The 13,896-nt window shown below is 45.2% G+C and overlaps 1 protein-coding gene across 1 annotated transcript in view; it reads right to left on the reverse strand.

Annotated features, from left to right (window-relative positions):
* Positions 1-1,893: 1,893 nt before the first annotated feature.
* The window catches only part of ARCN1 (archain 1 coat protein complex I subunit delta), a 36,021-nt gene continuing 24,018 nt past the window's right edge, over positions 1,894-13,896 (reverse strand). The window contains exons 8-10 of the mRNA XM_008250462.5: positions 13,592-13,700; positions 8,510-8,714; positions 1,894-3,797 (exon numbers count right to left, since the gene is read on the reverse strand). Coding sequence (XP_008248684.3) covers positions 3,708-3,797; positions 8,510-8,714; positions 13,592-13,700 — 404 coding nt within the window. The 3' untranslated portion in view covers positions 1,894-3,707. The remainder of the gene's footprint in view (positions 3,798-8,509; positions 8,715-13,591; positions 13,701-13,896) is intronic.

The raw sequence follows: 13,896 nt of genomic DNA on the forward strand, positions 1-13,896 counted from the left end.
TTTGGATCAGCGCGGTGCGCCGGCCGTGGCGGCCATTGGAGGGTGAACCAATGGCAAAGGAGACCTTTCTCTCTGTCTCTCTCTCTCACTGTCCACTCTGTCAATTAAAAAAAAAAATAGACTTGGCTTCTTACCAGTCATTAACTCTCCAGGGTAAGATGTCAGACTGCCACCTGAAGAGATGCTGTTTGCCCTGGTAATCACAACACACTACCTCTGGGTCTTTATATAAGAATTTCATGCCGGCTCTCAGAGAAACTTTTTTGACAGGCAGAGTTAGAGAGAGAGAGAGAGAGAGAGAGAGAGAGAGAGAGAGAGAGAGAGAGAGGTCTTCCTTTTTCTGTTGGTTCACCCACCAAGTGGCTGGTATGGCCGGCGTGCTGTGCCGATCTGAAGCCAGGAACCAGGCACTTCTCCTGGTCTCCTATGCGGGTGCAGGGCCCAAGCACTTGGGCCATCCTCCACTGCCTTCCCAGGCCACAGCAGAGAGCTGGCCTGGAAGAGGAGCAACCAGGACAGAATCCGGCGCCCCCAGAGAAACTGAGTCACAAATAAACTTACCAAAGGCGTCAAGAAGCAGGAATGGGGATGGGGAGAATGGTTGCAGTAAGACAGTAAAAGGGAATCAAATCAGAACTTCTGCTTCGATTCCTCTAAGGCCTACAAAACAAGCCCTAGTTCCCTCTCACTGAGACCCAAGGACCGCTAGTTCTATCGCACTTGTCCACCTTAGGAAAAAACAGCTCTGTGGGGGCTGGTGTAGTGGTGCAGTGGGTAAAGCTGCTGCCTTTGATGCTGGTATCCCATGAACACAGGGTTCAAGACCTGGCTGCTCTGCCTTCCATCCAGCTCCCTGGCTCTCCCTCTAACTCTTTCAAATAACATATTTTAAAATTAAAAAGTTTTGTTAACTAGGTAGTCACTGCATCTAGTTTCCTACTTGACTCCTGTCAAATGTGAACTTTATTAAAGGCTATTCTATATCCACCCTGGAAATCTTAGATCCTACCCACTATGAACAACTTTAAATTAACTGGAGGACAAAGTTTCCTCGGTCAGATGCATGAGTTGAGATGTGGGGCTTGAAGCTACTGAATAAATGAAACATCTTTTTTAAGAGGACCTCCTGTCCAGAGGTGTGTTCCCTACATCCTCTACATGGAATGAACGAATCCAGAGGAGGAGCCACAGCCTCCTACGTGAAACAGAATGCTGAGTAGGACTTAATTCTTTTGCTAGTTGGCCTGGATGCCGCGGAGGGATCAGCAGCCAGTCAGGACAGTGGCATGGTTTTAGTGCTCTTCCTGTCACTGAAGTTAGTTTCAGAGAGGCAAGTATCATTAGATCAGGGATTCACTATTAAAACAAACTTTTTCATTCTACATATTATTCATCAGGGAGAGTGATTTGCCTTCCAATTTGTTGATACTCAGTAGTTTCTCAAAGTTAAAAAAAAAAAAAAAAGAGAGAGAGAGAGAGATCCAAAGGAGGCTTTTCTGAGGAAACTGATTCCTAAGTTATCTCATCCTTGGATCACTTACTCTTACCACCGTCTCAGGTGCAGAGAAGGCTCCAGGACATTACGCTGAATAGGAAACCTCATTTTATTGACTCTACCACTGCCCCTGATGAATTAAGACTGCAACCCCGCAAAAGGCCATAAGTAACATTCAACTCAAAAGCTGTGCAGTCAAGAGCACCTGTGTATGATGTGTGTGTTTAAATGCCGAAAAAAACAAGAGGGACAACATCAGGGAGAAGTAATACTGTTAGACAGAGATTACTTAAAAAAAAAAAAAGCCTGTATCATTAATTTTTAATCTAGGATCCCATTACAGCGTCCTCTATCAGCAAGCAGACACCTATGTGTGAGTCAAGAGTCCAATAAACATCTCATTTTATAATACTCTTTATTTGATTAAAGAATTTGCCTTCTGTGTGTACACTGGAATGTTATATTCCCTATGTATTTTACAGGGTTACAAAATGTCTCTCAGTTTAAATATTACCCCAAAAGTAATTTCAGAAAAAAAAAAGTTTTTGTGAAATTAAACTTCACTTTAAAAAATCAAATGGACAAGGAACTCTCAACAAAACTGGATTAATAAGATTTCTTGCCTACTTAGCTACATGACAGACTTCTTTTCCTAGTCCCCTTCTTCAGAAAAACCTCATGTGGAAACCAAGCTAGAGATAAGGACTCTACCTGATGCAATCAGGGAAAGGGAAAGGCCAGAAATTTCTTTGGCAAGCGATTCCATCCATGGCCATTTGTGTGAGACTGCTTTGCTCCAAGTACAGATGCCCCCCCTCAGAGCGGGAGTGGTACTCTCCAGCAGGCGCGGGGTGCAGCAGGTCACCTGCATCATCCGTCTTCCCGTTGCCAGTGCCCGCAGCCTCGCAGCAATGCTTCACTCACTCTCGTCAGTCAATACTGGGTTAAAAGTCAAGGCTGGGCTGGCTGCTTGAAAAAGTAATGGATGAGATGGAGCTGAGAAGCAACCACTACACGATACTCAGTGGGGAGGAAAAGAAAGGAGTTCAGAGCTAGGAAGAGACAGGTAGAAATTGTCAGGCAGTGTGGAAGAAAATGGGATATATATGGGTAATCCCTACATAGCAATATTACCAGCTGCCTCTTGAAATACGACGAATCTAGTGGTAGAAATGGAGTTTCTTTGATAGTTCAAAGGGCCAGTGGGATTGGTTACAGAAACTCACTGAACCGCAGCCTCCAAAATTATAACCTCAGTTCTGCCAGCAAGGATGGGACTGATGACTGAAAAGCCAGGAAGAGGCAGGTGGTGAACTTCAGGAATGTGAATGGGTTACAAAGAATGTGAACTATTATGTTTCAGCTTAAGTGTTCAAAATGTGGAGAACTGGAAGCCTGGGTAGCATTAGTAGAAGACATGATTGCAGATGTGTGTGAAGTCCCTATATGGACATAACCATTCTTCTTTAACACATCTTGAAGAGAGGGCTGTGTCATTTGAAAGCTACTTTTCAGCTATCTTGAATATTGACACAGTGGGAGACACAGTACTATTCTAAACTGGAGGGACAGGCCTTGAATGGAATACCTGGCAAAGAAATGGAGGGATGAATGGATAAGGGGAAATGACGAAACACAACTGTATCTTTGAATTTCTACACCTCATTCTCCTTAAAAGCAGTTCATTTGCAAAGTCCAAAAATCAAGAATGGGTTAAACTTGTTCTAGGAGTGCCAAACAATTACAATGTCTATATACAGATGATCCCAGTGCTTGATTGAATGTATGCAAAGAAAAAAAAACTGAAGGTACAGGAAAGGAGAATGAAAGATTAAAATCTTCTACAAAAAATCTTTTTTAAAACAAAGTATGAAATATAACTATATTTAGGAATTAAAATAAAGGAGCAACTTAGGCAAATGCAGAGGAGGTATTTAATTGGGGGCATTCTCTGGAGTTTGCTGGCCAGTAACATCTGCCAAAGAAATCAGCAGCCTTTCCCTTTATGTCTGTGTCATTTCTCTGTCAAAGAATGTCTCTATGACACTGAAACACTGGGGGCGAGTTGAGGGTCCTTGCATGCACAGAATTGTGCACTGTATCAGAAAAAAGGGGTCTCCGATGGCTTTAAATTTGGAAAAACTCTTCAGCCACTGTCAGCTTCTTCTTTATTAATTTCGAAATTTTCCTTTTCGGTTCCCTCTTCTTCATATTACAGAATTTCATACCTATCCACTAGGAAAGTGGTCTCTGTGGAAAATCTGACGGGGCTGTTTCCATCTACCTGGGTCACTTTGGTAACCTAGGAAAACAGAAAAAAGAGTTAGGTAAAGAAGGAGGTTGAGTCTCCAAGATGCTGATTACATTCTCATTACAGATTCCTTAAAAGCAGTATTAAACAACAATTCAGAAATATGGTCCAAGTCTTTGGGCCCCTGCACCCATGTGGGAGACCTGGAAGAAGCTCCTGGATCAGACCAACTCTGGCCGTTGTGGTCATTTAGGGAGTGAACAAGCAGATGGAGGACCTTTCTCTCTGTCTCTCCCTCTCTCTGTAACTCTATCACTCAAATAAAATTTTAAAAAAAGGAAAATCATTACTTCATATTTTCTAATGAGGATTTTTTTTTCTTGCTTTTTAAAAAGACAGAGGGGCCTGCGTTGTTGTGTAGTGGCTAAAGCCTCCATCTGCAATGCTGACATCTCATATGGTCGTTGGTTTCTGTCTTGGCTGCTCCACTTCTGATCCAGCTCCCTGCTAATGGCTTATAAAAAGCAGCTGAAGATTGCCCAAGTACTTGGGTCCCTGCTACCCATGTGGGAGACCCAGAAGAAGCTCCTGGCTCTTTGCTTCAGTCTGTCCAGCTCCAGCCTTTGAGGCCATCTGGGGAGTGAACCAACTTATGGCCACAAGGACAGGGGCTGGGCCAGGCCAAAGCCAGGAGCTTTTTCTGGGTCTTCCGTGTGCATGCAGGACCCCAAGGACCTGGGCCATCTTCTACTGCTGGCATCCCATATAGGTGCTGGTTTGAATCCTGGCTGCTCCACTTCTCATCCAGCTCTCTGCTAATGCATCAGAGGATAGCCCAAGGACTCCTGCACCCATGTGGGAGACCAGAAGAAGCTCCAGGCTTTGGATAGTCTCCCTCTCTCTCTCTGTCCTTCATTATCTCTCTATAACTCTACCTTTCAAATAAATAAAAAAAAATCTTAAAAAAAAAAAAGTGCAGCCAAACAGCAAACTCAGTTACTCAAACATGTGATGTAGGTGTCTTCACTGCTAGACCAAATGCCTGCCCTTCTTTCTTAAATTTATGTTTATGAAAGGCAAGTAACACAGAGAGAGGGAGAGACAGAGAACTCTCTTTCATCTACTGGTTTACTCCTCAAATGGCCATTATAATCAGAGCTGGGCCAGGCCAAAGCCAGGAGTTCCATCTGAGTGTCCTACATGGGTGGCAGGGGTCCAAGTATTTGGGCTATCTTCTACTGTTTTCTAGGCACTTTAGCAGGGAGTTAGATCAGAAGCAGATCAGCTGGGGTTTGAACCAGTACTCTGATACAGGATGCCAGTGTCACAGGCAGTGGATTAACCTGCAGCACAATAGCAGCCCCAAATGCTGCATTCCTAATGAGTTTTTTAAAAATAATTTATTTTTAAGATTTATTTATTTATTTGAAAGTCAGAGTTACACAGAGAGAGAAGCAGAGGCAGAGAGAGAGAGAGAGAAAGAGAGAGGTCTTCCATCTGCCAGTTCACTCCTCAATTAGCCACAACGACTGGAGCTGCACAGATATGAAGCCAGGAGCCAGGAGCTTCCTCTGAGTCAAACCACGTGGGTGCAGGGGCCCAAGGCCTTGGGCCATCTTCTACTACTTTTCCAGGCCATGGCAGAGAGCTGGATTGGAAGTGGAGCAGCTGGGACTCAAACTAGCACCCATATGGGATGCCGGCACTGAGGTGGTGGCTTTACCCACTACACCACTGTGCTGGCCCCTCTAATGAGGTTTTGAGAGAGCAATTGTGTTATCTTAATCTTTGAATGTTCCCAAACAGAAAAAATGTACCCATTTCTATCTAATGTCATAAGTTTGATAAATGGGTCCCAATACTGATGGTGTCATGCCACTAACAGAGAGAGAACTGTTCTTTGGAATCCTCTAATAGCTTCCAATAGCTTCCTCTGAAGCTATAACTTCCAAGCTGCCGCCTGCAGTGCTGGCATCCCATATGGACACGGCTGCTCCACTTCCGATCCAGCTCTCTGCTATGGCCCAGGAGAGCAGTAGAAGATGGCCCAAGTCCTTGGGCCCCTGAACCAGTGTGGGAGAGCCACAGGAAGCTCCTGGCTTCGGATCAGCACAGCTCTGGTAACTGCAGTCAATTGGGGAGTGAACCAGTGGATGGAAAGACCTCTTTCTCTCTCTCTCCGGCTCTCCTCTCTCTGTGTAACTCTAACTTTCAAATAAAATAAATAAATCTTTAGGGGCCGGTGCTGTGGTGCAGCGGGTTAACGCCCTGGCCTGAAGTGCCAGCATCCCATATGGGCGCCAGTTCAAGACCTGGCTGCTCCACTTCCGATCCAGTTCTCTGCTACGACCTGGGAAAGCAGTGGAAGATGGCCCAAGTGCTTGGGCCCCTGTACCCACATGGGAGACCTGGAAGAAGCTCCTGGCTCCAGATTGGCTCAGCTCCAGCTGTTGCGGCTATCTGGCGAGTGAACCAGCGGATGGAAGACCCCTCTCCCTTACTCTGACTTTCAAATAAATAAATGAATCTTAAAATAAATAAATCTTTAAAAAAGGGGGTGGGGGGACATGAGACTGGCATTGTGATGCAGCAGGTTAAGCTGCTGCCTACAACAGCTGATCCCATTTGGGCACCTGTCCAAGTCCCAGCTGTTCCACTTCCTATCCAGCTCCCTGCTAATGCACCTGGGATAGCAACAGAAGATGGTCCAAGTCCTTGGGCCCCTGCCCTCCATAGGGGAGACCTGGATGAAGCTTGTGGTTCCTGGATTTGGCCTGGCCCAGCCCCAGCTGTTTGCCCATTTGGGCAGTGATCAGCAGATGGAAAATCTCTTTGTCTCTCCTTCTCTAACTCTGCCTGTCAAATAAATAAATAAATCTTCATTCTTTAAAAAAAAAGATTTATATATTAATTTGACAGGCAGAGTTACACAGAGAGAGAAAGAGATACAGAAACATCTTCTATCCTCTGGTTCACTCCCTAAATGGCCACAATGGCTGGAGCTGGGCCAGGTAAAAGCCAGGAGCCAGGAGCTTCTTCTGTGTCTCCCACATGGGTGCAGAGACCCAAGCAGTTGGGCTATCTTTCACTGCCTTCCTAGGCGCATTAGCAGGGAGCTGGACTGGAAGTGGAACAGCCAACTGGCACCAATATGGATACTGGCACTACAGGCAATGGCTTTAACCCACTGTGCACAATGCTGGCCCCAATAAATAAATCTTAAAAAAAAAAAAAAAGAGGGGAAGACAGTAACAAAAATTGGGTTCCAGTAACACAATTCCAAAAACTGGAGGAACAGAGGCGGTGTTTGGCACAGCAGTTACGACACTGATAGGATGCCCCCATCCCATATCAGATGGCTACCTGGGTTTGAGCCCTGGCTCCGTTCCCAATTCCAGCTTCCTGCTAAAGCACACTGTGGATGGCATGATGGCTTATACAGCTGTATCCCTGCTACTCATATGGGAGACCCAAACTGAATTCCAGGTTCCTGAGTTTGGTCTAGCCCAGCCCTGGTTGTTGTAGGTATTTGGAGAATACACCAGCAGATGGGAAGTTGTGGCCATGCTGTTGTGCAGCAGGTTAAGCCACTGTTTGTAGCACTGGCATCCCAAATGGGTGCCAGTTTGAGTCCCAACTGTTCCACTTCCAATTCAGCTCCCTGCTAGTAGCCTGGGAGAGCAGTGGAGGATGGCCCAAGTCCTTGGCCCCCTGCCCACTTGGGAGACCTGGAAGAAGCTCCTGGCTCTCCTGGTTTCAGCCTGGCCCAGCCCCAACTATTGCAGCCATTTGGGGAGTGAATCAGTGGATGGAAGATCTGTCTCTCCTTCTCTCTCTCTCTCTCTCTCTCTGTGTGTAGCTCTTTCAAATAAATAAATCTTTTTTAAAAAAAAGAAAAGGTTAAAAAAACAGGCAACTGGGGCTGGTATTTGTGGCAGTGGGTTCAGCTGTTACCTGCAATGCCAGCATCCCAAATGAGTACCATTTTGAGTCTGATCCAGCTCCCTGTTAAGCACCTGGGAAAGCAGCAAAAGCTGGTCCAAGTCCTTGACCCCCTAACTCCATGTGGCAACCAGGATGGAGTTCAAGGCTCCTAGCTTCAGCCTGGCCCAGCCTGGGCTATTGTGGGCATTTGAAAAGTGAACCAGTCAATGGAAGATCTCTTTTTTTTTTTTTTTTAATATTTTAAAAAATTTATTTGACAGAGTTAGACAGTGAGAGAGAGACAGAGAGAAAGGTCTTCCTTCTGTTGGTTCACCCCCACAAATGGCTTCTATGGCTGGCACGCTGCACCGATCCAAAGCCAGGAGCCAGGTGCTTCCTCCTGGTTTCCCATGCGGGTGCAGGGCCCAAGCACTTGGACCATCCTCCACTGTACTCCTGGGCCACAGCAGAGAGCTGGACTGGAAGAGGAGCAACTGGGACTAGAACCCGGCACCCACATGGGATGCCGGTGCCACAGGCAGAGGATTAACCAAGTGAGCCACGGTGCTGGCCCAAGATCTCTCCTTAGTAACTCTGCCTTTCAAATAAATAAAATAAATCTTGAACATTATATAATCCATAAGTACTTTTATACATATGCAGATTGAATTCTTTGAGAGGAAAACTGAGGTAAGCAGGGAATTGAACACGATCATACAAGTCAGAAACAGCATACGCTGGGGATATATGCATATGATTTTGTACTGCTAAGCCATGCTATCTATCCAGCATCTACCTTAGTGCTTTCCCCATATATGCACTCTATTAAAATGGGTTACCTGTATATTGCAGTAATTTTTTTTGGAGATGAAGGAAACTTGAACAGGGAAGAAGTCATTGGGCTGTCCAGCAATGCTAAACTCCAAGCTGCCACTCTTATTTTTGGCATCAATCACTGGCAGGCACCACTCCAAGGTATTTCGTCGACTGTCATGTCGATATTCCCCATCGATCTCACCAATCACAGGTGCACCAACACCAGACCTGTCACAAGAAACATCAAGTTAACCGTCCGGAGCTAGAACTCCACACCAAGGAAAATCAATCCCAAATTCGATTATGCTCCTGAAATTCTGTCCTCTGGAACTGCAATTTTTGTGCAGTTCTAGAAAAAAATAGGCTTCCTAATAACTTCAAAGATCAAAGACCTGGCACTTTGGCTAAGGGTTCCACTCAATTCCCTTTGTAGACAGAAGATACAGGCAACTGCAGGTACTTAGCAGGTATGCTTGTGGGTTGTTCCAATTTAGACTAGATCTGGGAGCTGGCAGGGGACTGAGGTTGACAAATGTGTGAACTGGGGTATATTTCCAAAAACCCTGCATTAACAGTTTGCCACCTTTTTAAGAAATTCAGTTCATTTCATAAAGATGGTTGAAGAAAAAGCAGGTTGATAATATTAAGGGAAAACTTAAGTACCAATAAAGATCAATTTATGTCTTTAAGAGGATGTGTTTTCAAAAGATTTTAGAATGTTTTCAAACTGAATGAATGAAGTCCACGCCAGTGGGCTTATGTGATTTACAATCTAGTAAGTGGACTGCAGTAAATGAAAGCACAATTAATTACTCCTGGGCAAAAGAGAAACATGTCGGGAGAGAGATACATAAGTTGTCCTCAATCTGCAAAAGAACCAGGGCTGGTTAAGATGTACTTTGCACCCCAACATGGGGCTGAGAGGCAGTGTCACCTACTCCTACACATTCTAAATTTACCAACTTTTAATTCACTAGCGACACTCAATGCTTGTTTAGGGGCAGAGTAAATAAGGGAGACAAAACGTTAAGGTTGGCATAAGAATATTAACTCTTCCTTATAGATTTTAATGTCCTTTTTTTTTTTTATGGTCCTTTCTGTCCTTGCTCAAATTTCTCATTCTGATACGTCAGTCTTAGACAATAGTAAACGTCTTACAGTCTCTTCTGGTGACTACTGCAAAACTGAACTAAGACACAGGAAACCACCATAACCACAATTATGGGGTAGATGGAGAAGCCTAAAAATTGTGGAATCCTAAAAATAGTCTGGTAAAATAAATCTTGACAAACAAAACCCCACCTGTCACCAACACCCAAATCCTACAATAGTTCAAGGCAGCCTTCTGTTGTTCCGAAAGAACTGAGCTGTGCAGACTAAGATGGTTACTCCATTAAAGGAAAACTGGTGGAGCTGGTGCTGTGGCACATGTGGGTGAGGCTGTTGCCTACAGAGCCAGAATTCCATATGGGCCCAGTTCAAGTCCTGGCTGCACCACTTCTGATGCAATTCCCTGCTAATACGCCTGGAAAAGCATTGGAAGATCCCCCCAAGTGCAAGACCCAGAAGAAGCTCCTGGTTCCTGGCTCTGGATTGGCCCAGCTCTGGCCATTGTGGCCATTTGGCGTGTGAATCCCTGAACGGCAGATATCTCTCTCTGTGTGTAACCCTGCCTTTCACACAAATAAATAAATGTGCTTATTAAAACAAAAAGGGGGCAGCGCTGTGGCACAGGAGGTTAGACCTCTGCCTGCCAGAATCCCATATGGGCACCAGTTCATGTCCTGGCTGCTCTTCTTCTGATCCAGCTCTCTGCTATGGCCTAGGAAAGAGAAGATGGCACAAGTACTTGGGCCCCTGCCCTCATGTGAGAGACCCGGAGGAAGCTGTTGGCTCCTGGCTTGGGGTGGCTCAGCTCCGGCCGTTGCGGCCATTTGGGGAATGAGCCAGTGGATGGAAGACCTTTCTGTCTCTCCCTCCCTCTGTCTGTAACTCTACCTCTCAAATAAATAAAATCTTAAAAAAAAAGGAAAACTAGTAATAAAGCACATTTTTAAAAACAGAAGTAACAGTGACTAAAACCAGATCTGACAACATAAAGCCTTGAATTATTAAAAAGGGAAGAAAGGGGCAGACATCTTGTACAGCAGGTCAAGCCACTGCTTGGGATACACACATCTCATGAAGTTCTTGGGATCCAGTCTCAGATACTCTGCTTCAATCCAGTCTCCTGCTATTACCCCTGGGAGACAGCAGAAGATGGCGCAAGTACTTGGGCCCCTGCCATTCATGTGGGAGACCCGGATGGAGTTGTTGGTTCCTGGCTTGGGCCTGGCCCAGCTGTGGCTATTGCGGGCATTTGGGGAGTGAACCTATAGATGGAAGGTCTGTTTCTCACTCTTTCTCAGTCACTCTGCTTTCAGATTAATTATTTTTGAAAGTAATTTAAGGGTTCAGCGTTGTGGCATGGTGGGGTAAGTCACTGCTTACAATACCAGCGTCCTTTATCACAGTGCCAGTTTGAGTCCTGGCTACTCTGCTTCCAATCCAATACCATGCTAATGCACCTGGGAAGATAGCGGAAGATGACCCAGGTACCTGGCCTTCTGCCAGCTCACAAGGGAGATCTGGAAGAGTTCCAGGTTCCTGGCTTCCTTTGTGGCCATCTGGGAGTGAACCAGTGGATGGAAATCTCTTTCTCTGTTTTTTCCTCTCTGTCACTCTGCTTTTCAAATAATGAAATCTTTCATTTTTTAATTTTTATAGAGAGGGAGGGACATAGAGAGATATTCTCTTATCTGCTAGTTCACTTCCCAAATGGCGGCAATGGTTGAGGCTCAGCCAGGCCGAAACCAGGAACCAGAAGCTTCTTCTGGATCTCTCACGTGGGCAGGGGGCCAAGGACACGGGCCATCCTACACTGCTCTCCCAGGCCACTAGCAGGGAGCTAGATTGGAACTAGAGCAGCTGGGATTCAAACTGGTGCCCGTACAGGATGCTGGCACTGCAGATGGCATCTTAACCCCCTGTGCCACAGTGCATGCCCTCAAATAATCAAATCCCGTTTTAAAAAAATATTTTATGTATTTATTTATTTTTAAAGACTTATTCATTTGAAAGGTAGAGTTAAAAAGAGGCAGAGGCAGAGAGATAGAGAAGTCTTCCATCCACTGGTTTACTCCCCAAATGGCTGCAATGGTTGGAGCCAGCTTCTTCTGGGTCTCCCATGCAGGTACAGGGGCCCAAGCACTTGGGCCTTCCTCCACTGCTTTCCCAGGCCATAGCAGAGAGCTGGATCAGAAGTGGAGCAGCTGGGTCTCGAACCCATGCCTATACGGGATGCTGGCAGTGCAGGCAGTGGCTTTACCCACTATGCCACGGTGCTGACCCTTTATTTATTTATTTGCTAGGCAGAGTTACATAGAGAGAGAGGAAGAGACAGAGAGAATGGTTTTCCATCCACTGGTTTACTCCCTAAATGGCCACCAACAGCCAAAGCTGAGGTGACCCAAAGCCAGAAGCCAGGTGCTTCTTCCAGGTCTCCCACACGGGTTCAGGGGCCCACACACCTGGGCTATCATATACTGCTTCCCCAGGCAATAGTAGAGAGCTGATTCGGAAAAGGAGCATCTGGACTCAAACTGATGCCCATATGGGATGTCGGTGCCATAGGTAAAGGCTTAGCCTACTATGCCACAGCACCGGCACCAAATAATTAAATCTTAAAAGAAAACTTCTTAAATTTTAAGGGAACCGGCCTGTGCCATGGCTCAATAGGCTAATCCTCCGCCTGCGGCACTGGCACACCGGGTTCTAGTCCCGGTTGGGGCGCCAGATTCTGTCCCGGTTGCCCCTCTTCCAGGCCAGCTCTCTGCTGTGGCCAGGCAGTGCAGTGGAGGATGGCCCAAGTCCTTGGGCCCTGCACTTGCATGGGAGACCAGGAGAAGCACCTGGCTCCTGGCTTTGGATCAGCGCTATGCGCTGTCCGCAGTGCACCGTCCACAGTGGCCACTGGAGGGTGAACCAACGGTAAAGGAAGACCTTTCTCTCTGTCTCTCTCTCTCACTATCCACTCTTGCCTTTCACCAAAAAAATTTCAAGGGAACAAAACTACAAATTAAATTATTACCCTTTTTGGTCCTGCAACATAATTTTTTTCTGCAGAGCAATGTGACAGTAAAGGTGCACTAAGAGTACACTTGCAGGTACCCACAACTGCTCAATCTTGTGGGGGCTGGGAGATAATGAGTGGAGCTGGGAACTCACTGATGAACAGTGTACACTTACTGGAAACAGTACTGAGAAGATAAACCCAACACAGGGAGATTCCCTGTGATCCTAGACAGCAGGCCAGTTACGTGTACAACAGAACTTATGGCACTACATTTTTTAGGATGATAGACATTTTTGTTAGCATGATTGTACTGATGGTTTTACAGATCTATGTATGTCAATACTTACCAAGATACAATTTGTGTCGTTTACTCTATGTCAATTATACTTCAATAAAGCTGTTAGGAAATTTACTGAAACAAATGTAAATATCTTGTTCCCATAAGAATCAACAGTTCCCTTAACCACATACGCTCATCTTTAGTGAAAGTTTACAGAATAACTAAAAAGGGAAATTCAATCTAACAGACTTCATTTCTCTGAAAGTTGCTCAACAAAATAGAGCAAGTTTGACTGACAAGTGGCTCCTCCTTCTGGACATCTTCATTACTACACAAACATGCTGAGGACCAAAATCTGAAAACAGAGATGCAGAACTTACAATAGGCTTTTTGGTTTGGCTTGAAAGTCAATAAAAACTTGGCCTTTCCAAAGTGTACAGCCCAGTGCATTGTGACTAGGGTGTGCAGTCTTGCAGACATTATCAAAATCAAGTCATAAAACATTTCCATCATCCCCGCGTCCTGTGGCAATCAAGTACCTTCCTCTCTACCACCTGACTTCTGTTAGTCATAGGGAGAGAATCACATAGTGGGTAGCCTTTTGCGTCTGCCTTCTTTCACAATTGGCATTTTTAAGAGGCAAAAGGAGTTTCAAAACCAGTTCTGTAAGCCCACTGTAGGGAACACAACTACACTGAAGACACCACTTACGGAAGTGGGATGGTGATAACCACGTCATTCAGTTCTAAATTATCTTCTTGTAGTTCATATTCTATATTGACATCACAGCCACTTCCACTTTCTGAAGGCCAGCAATTAACTGAGGAGAAAAGCAAAGCCATCATTCCATAATTATTACAAAGAGTATAGAAAAGAAAGCAAATGAAATCTTATCGATAGGCTCACATCTAAAAAATTTTAATGTAAATTATATTTAAAACAAGTTTTAAAATTAAAAATTAGAGACTATGATTAAACACCAAATCCATTTTCAAAATCCTTCAAGGCTTCCATGG

Source organism: Oryctolagus cuniculus, chromosome 1, assembly GCF_051225735.1.
Source record: "Oryctolagus cuniculus isolate XC-2025 breed Fujian yellow rabbit chromosome 1, ASM5122573v1, whole genome shotgun sequence".
Lineage (NCBI taxonomy): Eukaryota > Metazoa > Chordata > Mammalia > Lagomorpha > Leporidae > Oryctolagus > Oryctolagus cuniculus.